Source organism: Apis laboriosa, unplaced genomic scaffold, assembly GCF_014066325.1.
Source record: "Apis laboriosa isolate Shangri-la unplaced genomic scaffold, ASM1406632v1 scaffold16_cov148, whole genome shotgun sequence".
Taxonomy (NCBI): domain Eukaryota; kingdom Metazoa; phylum Arthropoda; class Insecta; order Hymenoptera; family Apidae; genus Apis; species Apis laboriosa.
In genome coordinates this window covers 5,198,164-5,210,001 of record NW_025222129.1, presented here as the reverse complement: position 1 = coordinate 5,210,001, position 11,838 = coordinate 5,198,164, and the positions used below count along the sequence as shown (strand labels likewise).

At 26.9% G+C, this 11,838-nt stretch overlaps 1 protein-coding gene across 1 annotated transcript; it reads left to right on the top strand.

Annotated features, from left to right (window-relative positions):
• The first annotated feature begins 1,112 nt into the window (after positions 1-1,112).
• LOC122711255 (NADPH oxidase 5) lies at positions 1,113-11,380 on the top strand. Its single transcript, XM_043929827.1, has 19 exons — positions 1,113-1,199; positions 2,664-2,758; positions 2,842-2,953; positions 3,081-3,178; positions 6,000-6,120; positions 6,266-6,416; positions 6,516-6,726; positions 6,797-7,023; positions 7,176-7,364; positions 7,439-7,632; positions 7,829-8,150; positions 8,307-8,448; positions 8,688-8,815; positions 8,999-9,128; positions 9,257-9,468; positions 9,567-9,736; positions 9,888-10,097; positions 10,361-10,564; positions 10,704-11,380. Exons 1-19 carry the CDS (start codon positions 1,113-1,115, stop codon positions 10,899-10,901), a joined length of 3,201 nt encoding a protein of 1,066 aa, XP_043785762.1. The 3' UTR covers positions 10,902-11,380.
• Positions 11,381-11,838: the final 458 nt, after the last annotated feature.

The window sequence follows — 11,838 nt, the reverse complement described above, 5'->3', positions numbered from 1 at the left end:
ATATTGATAGAAACTCTTTTAATTTTAATTTATAATTATTGTGTATTTATAATTATTATGTATTTATAATATATAGTAAGGATTTTAATTTATTTAATACTCTTACTTTAATATGTTAATAATTATTCAATTCATTCTAAAAGAATGAGCTGAAATGATTGTTCGTTGTCAAAGATTTTTATTTATGTAAATATTTGTAGTATTAAGAATTTTGTCTTTTCTTTCTAGAGAGATTTTTTTCATGAAATGATAATTAGATAATAAAATATAGATGATGCTATTTAATTTGATTGATCCTGATATTCATACACAATCGATATTTAATAAGGAAAAGGAGGAAGATTTTAGAATAAGACAGGTAAAGGAGAATATGAAAATCAAAAAAAGAAAGCGAATCCAAGAAAAATGGAAGGGACGAAAAAAGAAGCGATGACTCACGAAGAAGTGAAAGGTTAGTTTGTTTGTATTGTAACATACGTTTACTGTTTCTTCGTGTTTGAACGTATGGTCTTTATTGAAATCGAAAGGCATCCCTCTCCTCTGAGAATTGTGAATCTGAAGCGATGGATCTCTCAGGATTCGTCGATATCAACCAATTTTCGTTCGTTAGTTTGGGTCTGTCGGCCGATCGATTCGTTTATTGTGTTGTAAACACTGATCGTACGAATAATCTGTTTTCTTTTCTCGAATTAATAAAAATATTAATTAATTCAACATCAAATAAAGATTAATTATTTAAAATTTTATACTGTTTTAGAAATTGAAAAATTGTCGTTTTTTTTCTAGAAAAATTTTCCATGAAGTGTTATTAATAAAGAAATTTTTATTGTGGATATGTGGCAGGAAAAATAAATTTATGTGGAAGAATATTTGATTAATTTTCTCTGAAATATTAAAAGTTCGATGAAGAAATTTGAAATGAATATTTTTTTCGTACAATTAAAATGAACTTTTTGTGAATTGTTCTAGTGATATTAATTTCTTTTTCTTTTTGATGATCGAAGGAGTTATTTGTTAATTATAATAGAAGTTTTGAGAAAGATTAAAAAAAAAAAATGGAAAATGAAGTTACCTGTATGGAAAAGGACTGTTTGGTTGAAAGAAGAAGAGCGATGTTGGAAGAATGTTCTCATATAATTGGGGTGAATGGCGTGGCTCGTTACAACAGAGAAGCGTTTAAACAACTTTTGCAAGATTCGGTGAATATTTTTGTTTTCAATAATCAAATTAATTAAAGAGGGATATATTTATTGAAATTTTTATTTTTGTCATTTATGTAAAATAATAAATAAATATTATTTAAACAAAGAAAAAAATTAATTTTTTTGCTTAAAATTATTATTTATTTGTATAGATTCATTAAAAATTCATTAATATATTGGAATATTTTTATTGAAATTTTGCTTTTTTTCCCCTCTTTATTCTATTTTTCTGTTTATATTTTATTTTTGTTTCAACATTGTCCTCTTTATGTAAATTAATAAAACGCGATTATATAATTTTTTTAAGAGTGTCACTGTTGGAAATATATGAAAGAACTTCATTTTAATTCCGTTTCCAATGAATGAAATATCTTATTCTACATTAATCTTTATTAAAAAGGTCAAGGCCAAAGCAGTGTTCCTTTCTTTTTTCACTCGAAATATTTGTATACAATATTTTCATCCTATTTACAATTTTCATTCGTATATACTATGTACATGAACATTACGTTATATTCGTATCATAACGAATACGAATATTATAATTGCAAATATTTGTATATAAAAAGAATATACAAATTCAAAAACAATTTTTACTCACGAACGTATTTCTGCTTAATACATTCGAATATATCTGAAAATATTTCATAAATAATCGCGATACACAGATAATGTCTTTATTATTTAAACAGATCGAAATCCGAAAAAAACAAAAAATAATCAGTAATGAATAATTTGATCGAAAAAAAAAATTCATAGAACAACTCAATGAAAACAGTAACGATGAGAAAATGATGGGAATTAAGACAAGGGAATCATCGCGTTTTCATTAAAAGCGAATAACATCGTTATCGAGGAGAGGAATGATTTAATATCGAAGGATACATTATTGTTCGAGGAAGAAGGATAGCCCGAGGAGAGTGACAGGATCGAAAGGAAACGGCAAGATCCATCGGGTAGAGATCTCGATCAAGGTGGCCGATTGCCCCCGGCCGAACAGCCTTCACGCCTCCAGCATGTTCCAACGCTCGTTATTTCGTCGTGCTTGTCGTGTGGTTGATTAACTTTTTTTCGATGATAATTCGTTTCTTTCGAGTCAGAAATGTGAGAAAAGATCGTTTAATGCGTTGCTAATTCTCAATCACGATTACTGAGAAAAGATATTTCGTATTACTAATAATAGAATTATTAGTGGTGATTATTATTGTTAAGATTTATGGATATCTAAATTTTGAATACTCGGAATTTTAAATCATTTAATTTAGATCGAAATATTATTATTACAAATTTTGATTATTTGGAATTTTGGGTTATTTAAGTTCAAATATTATTGATATTTAAATGGATGTCCGAATTTTGAGTATTTAAAATTTAGATTTTAAAATATTTTGATCCTTTTTAAATTATCCTTTTATATATTTAGTATTTTTTTTCTAATCGTAAGAATGAAATAAATTTCAGACGTTGATGGAAAAGTTATTCTCGTTATTCGATCGAAATGGAGACAGAATATTGACGCAAGATGAATGGATCGAATTTTTAAAAGGAAGATTGAAGTAAGAATTAATTAATACTTTATGATTATTTTGAAAATTTATAAATAAATGCTATGTTAAAATAAATTATTTTATTTTAATAGAAATGAAAAATCAAATGATCTCATCATTCAATTCGAGAATGTTGCATATTCCATATGCTGTGATAATCCAGTAACTTTTGAGAAATTTCAACAAATATTTTCTACCAAAGAGGTAACTCGATATATTAATTATATTATTTTTTTTTTCTAAAAATTATAAAAAATTTATTAATGTTCATTTCGAATAGATTATAATTTTTATATTTAATCATTCGTTTCTTTGCACATCTATGTTACAGATTGTAGATAAATTATTTCGACGAATCGATGAAGAAAATTTGGGATACATCACATCCTTTCAAATCATGGAATTCCTTTCAAACATCAGCGATACAAGGTAATTTTAATATTGTAATTTTATCTAATAACAATTTTATTAACTTATTTTTATCTATAAATGATTATTTTGCGACTTTTTCAATTTTTATAAAAACGATATAAGGAACGAATAATTACAAAATAGACTTCTAATTTATAAGAAAATTCTATTTATTTTCCATTCTATTTTGTCTTTATTCTTGAAGATTATCATTTTTCGTGTTTCTCAAATTTATATTTAAAATTACATGTTGTTTTAAATGTCAAAAAATTAAATATTAAAAAGTCTCGTTAGTATTTAGAATATTAACATATATAACATGTAAATCATTATCACAGAAAAATGCTTGTTGAATATCTTTTTGATTTCTAGATACTTGTTGAATTCATCATTACAATCATTATATCTTCTAAGTAAAGTAACATCTGTAAATAATAATTATTTGAAAATAAAATTAAAAATGAAGATGCATAAAATATGTATGAAAACTTACAGATTTATAATGTTGAGGATGTCTTGTTCTCGAAAAATTGTCATCAACTTCTCGATGATAGCTCAAGGATCTTCTTTGAAATCAAAAAAGATGCTTTGAATCCTTTAAATGGCGCGTCGTTGGTTGTTAATTGTTCATTATGTTCTGTTACTTTTTTTCTTGGATATTTCTTCTAATTTCTATCTCTATTTTTCAATGTCGCATTATTTATTCTTGTTAATTAAAGAATCTACATTTTAAATTATTTCTCTATTTTTGGATATCACTTAATTCATTTTCATGATATTTTCCAATACAGCATTGTTTGCCTTGTCAGTTGTGAAGATAAAAAATTTCAAATTGTTTCTTTATAATTCTTAATAGGGATTGGCTAGAAATAGAAAATCAGTCTACAAATGGTCTACGAATAGTAAAATCATAAATATTAAGGGGATATACTGGGTGTTCCATTATTCTTGGAAAAGAAAGAAAGAAAATTTGAAGCTTTATTTTTGATAATTTTTCTTTATCGTATCTCTTTTTCTTCCCTTTCCCTATTCTTCATCTGATATTTCTTTTTCTTTCTCTTACTCCAAACATTTTGAATACTTCGAAAAAATTGCCTGCATCTTCTACTTTTTCTTTTCTCTCATCCAGAGTATTTCTCTTTTTTTTTTCTTCCATCTTGATAAATATTTCTCTTCTATCCCAAACATTTTAAATATTTCAAAAAAATATTCGAAATCAATTATATTCTTCTTTCTTCTTAATTTAAATTCAACGTGGATACTTTCTAAGATGTTTGCAATTATATCGAAAAAATGCGATATGAGCAAATACAGATTTTTTTTTATATTCACGCAAAATCCAATGCGTGAAATTTAGTAGCGAAGAAACATTAATGTCTTCAAAATGTCGTAACAAAATGTCGATTATCATGTACGTACATCATCAAAATTTTAAAATCAATTTTTTCAATTTCATTTATTGAATATTGTTAATTTTTGGCATTAATTCTGTAAATAGTATGAATAGTAATTTTTACTTACTTCGATTCCATTGAATATCATATATTTTCATGTAAGAATTTCAAAATATTTTTTGGAGAACACAGCAATATTATTTTGTTAATTATCTAGGAAGTGTATTTTTTTTTTTTGGTAAATTTATCTCTAAATTTGTTTTTGTGGACAAAAATTTGATAATTTTATTTGTTCTTTAATTTTTCGTTCTTTTTGAGAAGAATATTGTACATGCAATTATTCCTCAATTATTCTTTAATCGAACTTTTTCCTCCAAAATGGAGAAATATTTAAATCACTTAAAATAGTTTGAAGTTGTGATTAATTACTTCTGCAGAGATCGATTTATCTTCTCAAAGTTCTGTTGTTCTTGTATTCTTGCATTTTAATCCACTTTCATGATTAAACACATAATATTAAAATATTAGAAATGATAGTAAAATAAAACAATCTTAATTTTGATATAAATCAAATTAAAAAAATAAACGAAACTGTTCACTTTAAGTTTATAAAGTAAAAATAGCAAAGATCTACACATGTCGATTCTATACACGTGTCTTCAATAATATTGACTGTCGACAGAATATTTCAAAATTCTTTTCCACTCTGCTTGTTGCCAAGTCAGACTTTCGTTGTTTCGTTATTTGTTTATGTATTTCACCTCTATTTCACCTCTATTTCAGTGACAAATCAAGACAATAGGTAATATCAGTGATGCGCAACTTCACTTTAATTCCTTAATTAAAATGTTCTATTTAACATTTCGAAACATAAGTTTCGAAAAGTATAACTTCCTTTGTGACACATGTTTATGGCAATAAAAATAATATCTTGAAAAATAAAAAAAAAATATTAGATAAAACATTTTAATTTGTTAATAATGAATTTGGTATGCTTCGAATAAGGATTATTCTGTCTTACTCTTTCTCTTGAAATAAATGAAAAATAGATATATGATATTTTCAGGATTTTTCAAGTTTTGGATTTTCTGCCTATTTCTGGATTTTATTAAAAAAAAAATCCAAACTTAATAATAATAATGCTACTCTAATAAATCTAAATGTAAATCTAATTCGTGTATGTTTCACGTCTGATTAGAACATACTTATATTACTTATACTTCACATATATCAAGGACACGTCTGCATTGTTGTAATTCTAGCTACTTAGATAATATTGCTTGTGTTTATTTTATTCTTCATTTTTCTTTACGATGATGCAAATGTAGAAGAATATTCTCGTAGAATGAATTAACAATTCTTATTGTTTTTTTTTTTTTTTTTTTTTTAATAAAGTTTATAAGATATTTGATAAATATTCGTTAACCTTTCGTAAAATTTCAAAGGCCGCTCGCTGGATTCGACAAGCGAAGTCTGGAATGGCTGGAAAACATCTTCAAACAAACGGTGGGCAACGAGAAGGAAATTAGGCGCGAAGAATTCAACAAAATCGTCACTTCGAAGAACGTAGGCAGAAGGCATAAGTATTTTTCATTTTCGAATTTGCAATATCATTTCTATTTCTTTCTTGGAATTTTGAATCAAACTTTGAATGAATCTTATCTTTAAAATATCTTAAAATTTTAATAAAAAAAAAATATTATTTCCTCAGCCATTCTTCACCGACAGAGTGTTCCAAATTTTCGACAAGGATAATTCTGGAACGATATCTCTCCAGGAGTTCGTCGATGCTATGCATCAGTTTGCAGGGAAAAGTCCTGACGACAAGATAAAATTCCTGTTCAAGGTTTACGACATTGATGGTATAAAAATAACATCTGAAATGGTTGATTAAAATTATTGTTTTTTATTATTATCCCAATTAAAAATTTATTCAAAATGTGTTTATTTTATATGGAAAGGCGATGGATTGATACAACTTCGCGAGTTGGAACACGTGATGAGAGCTTGTTTGGAGGAAAATGGAATACGATTTAGCGAGGAACAAATCGAGGAATTAACCATGGCTTTGTTCGATGACGCTGATCAGTCTAACCGAGGCGCCATTACTTTCGAAGCTTTGAAGAAACAATTAGAGAAACACGAAGGACTTCTAGAGAATCTTTCAATCAGGTAGATAATATTTCATCGCTATGCTCTTATGCTATTAATTAGAAAATATTTATTTATTTATTTAACTTAGTATCGATCGATGGCTAGTACCACCAAAACCAGAATCGAAGAGAAAATCACGCTTGCAATTTCTCGCTTCGTTGCGTCCTTATCAATTGACGAAGCCATACATGAAGAACAATTACGTTTACATCGTTTTCATCTCGATCTTTATCCTGATCAATGTGTTTTTATTCGTGTCGAGACTCTACGAGTACAGAAAGTCCAATGGTTATGTTATGCTTGCTCGTGCCTGTGGTAAAGATCATTTTATACAAATTGAATTAAATGAATTTATATAAAAATTGTATATATGAATTAAAGAGATTACATTGCATGCAATTCCAAGTTGTAGCAAATGTAATATTGATGAAGATGTATAATCAGAAGAAGATATATTTTTAATACAGGCCAGTGCTTGAATTTCAACTGCAGCTTCATCCTGGTTCTTATGTTGCGTCAATGCATCACCTTTCTACGAACTCACGGTTTCAATTCTGTATTGCCATTGGATCAACATATTTATCTTCACAAAGTGACTGGAGGTTTAATCTGTGTCTTCAGCATAGTTCACACGTTGATGCATCTTCTTAATTTTGGTACGATGCATGCAAGATAAAGGCAAAGATTTCTCTTTTCTTTTAAATCTTTCTCAAGATTCAACATTTTCCAGGTACTATTGTTGTTTATGATGAAATTCTTAATCACAATAATTATACATTATCCGAGTGGTTATTGACAAGTCGACCTGCTCTGTTTGGTCTCGTAAGAGGCTATGCAAATCCGACTGGATTCATTCTTGTCATCCTTTTTCTTATAATAATGATATGTTCGATGTCGTTTGTTCGACGTGGTGGATGTTTCGAGGTTATAAATAATTTTTAATTTTTAATTTTCGTCAATTGTAATTATTATTACATTAAAAAAAATACGTACACTTTGACAATTTGCACGTTAAATTTAATCGTTTGTTTATCAATGTTTTAAAATATTTTAGAATTATATATTGTTATTTATCTTCGTTTCAATTTTTTTAATTCTCTAATTTATTAATATTTTACAGATATTTTATTGGTCACATTTGTTGTACGTACCATACTGGATATTAGTCATATTACACGCACCGAATTTTTGGAAATGGTTCATAGGACCAGGCTCAATATATTTGTTGGAAAGAATACGTAGAATTGCCTGGTCTCGTTCACAATTAGGTAAAACGTATATAAGCTCAGGTCTTCTTCTACCGTCGAAAGTCACGCATTTGGTTATCAAGAGGCCTCCACATTTCGTTTTTCATCCCGGTGATTACGTTTTCGTGAATATTCCTGTCATAGCTCGTTACGAATGGCATCCATTCACTATTAGCAGCGCTCCAGAACAAGAAGGTTCAAATAATTAATTTATTAATGTTGATAATAAGCTCGCAATTAAAAATACATGAGAGGAAAAGAAGAAAATTTTTTATTTTCAGAAATGATATTTCAGAAAACTTCAAGCTAGAATAATATTTCAAATGTTTTTTTTTTATTTTATTTTAATAGATTATATATGGCTTCACATTCGAGCAGTGGGTGAATGGACCAATAGTCTTTACTCATATTTTGAAAAGGAGCAGATGAAACTTCAAAGGGATAATATATTTCCAATTGAGAATCGCAGTAATCCAAACATTTCTGAATTAATGTGAGTTTCGTTTGCGATAACGTAATAATTAATTCATTTTAATTAATTTGCAGAATATTAATTTACAAAATAAAAGTATAATTTGCTATCATATGAATAAAATTGAACAGACATAGAATTTTAATTCAAATGATATTTTATTATTTTATTCAATATTTATAGTAGATGAAAAAAAGACTGAATAACATGTGCTTGTATAATAATCTACATTAATCTTACTTTTTTTTTCTCAATTCCAGGTCCATGAATGGAAAAGTGAATGAGAAATTTCTTTCACCCATTTCAAGTAGGAATCATCGTAGTTTTGATAATCCTGTATTTGTTTCTGATGATGAAAAAATAATACAATCGCCTCAATCTGCAATTGGTAATTTATTCAAATTTTTTAAAATTACTTGAGTCAAAATTGGTATTTTGAAGTTCCTTTGCTTTTTAAATTATTATTAAATTATTCTATCTTTTATTATTTATTTATCTTATTATTTATTATCTTATTTATTTATCTTAGCATTTTATATTCGATTTTCTGATAATTTCTGTACATGTACAGGTATAACGGATGTTAAAAAAATATCGAACAACCGGAAGCTTCATTCATTGCTCGTTAGCAAGATGCCTTTGGAGAAATCTGTGTCTGTACCTGATATGCTAGGGAAAAAGAAAAATGATCGATTAATTGCGTAATTTAATTATAAATTATCTATAATTTTATACATATTGTATTATATTTGTATTAGAATGTAACATTATTTTTGTAATTATTTAGTAAAATAATTTTATAACATTCCATTTTTTATTTGCTTGATAGACTTCGTGATTATACAAGATCAGAATCAGAGAGAAATTTCAACGAACGTCAAATACGCGATGCACGTTTGAAATCCTTAAATGAAATCTATTCAAGTCCTCAGAATAAAGGATTGGCGCAAAGTTTTCGATACATGAGGAATAAACCCACTATAATTGCTTTCAAAACTCCAAGTTTGGAAAAGTATGAATTGGAATCAGGCGACAAAAATAGTAAGCTTAAAGAATTTATAAATTTTTAAACATAATATGAAACACTTGTCTGCATATAATTTTTTCAAATTAATCGAATTTTGTTTTTAATTAAACAGCAACACAAGAATACAGAAGAAAACAATCTAATAATTTAAACACGATTCAATTGGCAGAAGAAGGTAGATTGCAAATAAAATTCGAAGAAAATTCAAAAAGGAACCATAACGATATTGAGTTTGACTCAATTTCTCATTCATTGAACTATACTATTGGAAAACCATTAGAGGTGTTTAAATAAATGCGAAATTTTTATTCTGAATTCACGATATTCTCTTGATCATTTCTAAATGATCATTTCTTATTTAATTATTTAAGAATAATTAATAATAATCTAATTAATAAAAAATAATATTTAGATTAATAGACAATTTATTTAGATTTTCTTGGATGGACCATACGGAGCTCCTTCAAGCCACATATTCCAAGCTCAACACGCAGTTTTAATTGCAACTGGAATCGGAGTCACACCTTTTGCTTCCATATTACAGTCTATCATGCATCGTTATTGGAAAGCTAGACACACTTGTCCAAAATGCAAATTCTCGTGGGCTAGTGAAATTCCTCCTACTGTGATGCATCTTCGAAAGGCATATATAAATTTTTATTTAATAATAAATAATTTAATTTTATGCATAGAAAAAGACATTTATTTGTTATTAGGAAAATGAAATGTACATAAATGAAATGTCTATTTAAAATTTCAATTCTTCATTTAATATATTTGTTCATTATATATATCAATAAAATTTTTATGTATAATACAAATACATAATCTATTAATAATAATATTAGTATATATAAAATAATTAATAATTAATATATAAATACAATATTTAACATTTGTTTTCAGGTTGATTTCTTTTGGATCAACAGAGATCAACGATCCTTCGAATGGTTTGTAAATTTATTATCTCAATTGGAAATGGAACAAGCAGAATTAGGTGACGCCATGGAACGTTTTCTTGAGATGCATATGTATATCACCAGTGCTTTACAAAAAAGTGACATGAAAGCTGTAACTTTGCAATTGGCTATGGATTTGGTTCATCAAATGGTACAAATAATAAATTTCATTTTTTATTTCTTCTATGAAAAAAATTTTTCTTCAAGATTTTATGACTCAGAAATAATAATAAATAAAATGATGATCTTGCAATGAAGAATTGTATTATTCCATGAGGATAATCTTTCAGGAAAAACGGGATCTTATAACAGGTTTGAAGACACGGACGAATGCTGGCCGACCAAATTGGGATAAGGTGTTCAAACATCTTCAGGATCAGAAGAAAGGCAAAGTAACGATTTTTTATTGTGGTCCACCACAATTGGCAAGAATTTTACGTTACAAGTGTGATCAGTTTGGATTCAATTTCAGAAAGGAATCATTTTAAATTTTCTCAGGAAAGGAACTATATCACTATAATATTTTATTACACCGTATTGTTGCGAGATATTCTTATAAAATTCATCCATTATTGTTTTTTAAGAATAACGATATATATCTTAATTTTGTATTGTATAATCAATGATATTTAATTTTGTTTTATCTAAAATCAGGATTTTTTTTTTTAATATTATACCAATACTTCATTTCATGTTGTTCAAGATTCTAGCAGTTTCGTGCATCAACCAAATTGTCATTAATATTAGCAGAAAATTTATCTGTCGTTCCGTCATTACCAGAAAATTTAACAAAATGTCATTTGACATTTGAACTAAACAAAATAACGATCGTCAAATTATTTCCCCAAATTTATAGTTACCTTTAAATATTTTAATAACTTCAAATATGTAAGAATTTCATACAGTATTTGTATAAGGTACGTTTTATATGGCGTATATTTTGAATATTTTAATTTTACAGAATTAAATCTTCTCTAAAATGCCGCGAATGAAATGTATGTATGAAACAGAGAACAAATAATGAGAGAAAGACATAAATAGGATAAAAATTGTGAAATCAGCGCCATCTCCAGAGTCGCAAATAAAATATAAAAAGATAAAGAGAGAAAATAGCGAGAGAAAGATAGAGATAGAATAAGAATTCACAATCAGCACCATCTCTTGAGCAATAGAAATACTAATTCAAAACCAAGATAAGATTTGAAATTTAGCGCCATTTTTTACATTTTTTTTTTTTTTATTTGTTTTTTAGCAAAAGCTGCTTTCAATCGTAATAATATTAAAAAAAACATTTCCAATAAAAGCTAAATAGTTTTAAGATTTTATTAATTAAAAAGCATTTTATTAATTTTTTTGTAGATCGATTCATAAAGAATTTACAAGTTTATTTATTTATTTTTTTTTAAAAGCTTAATTTATTAGTTA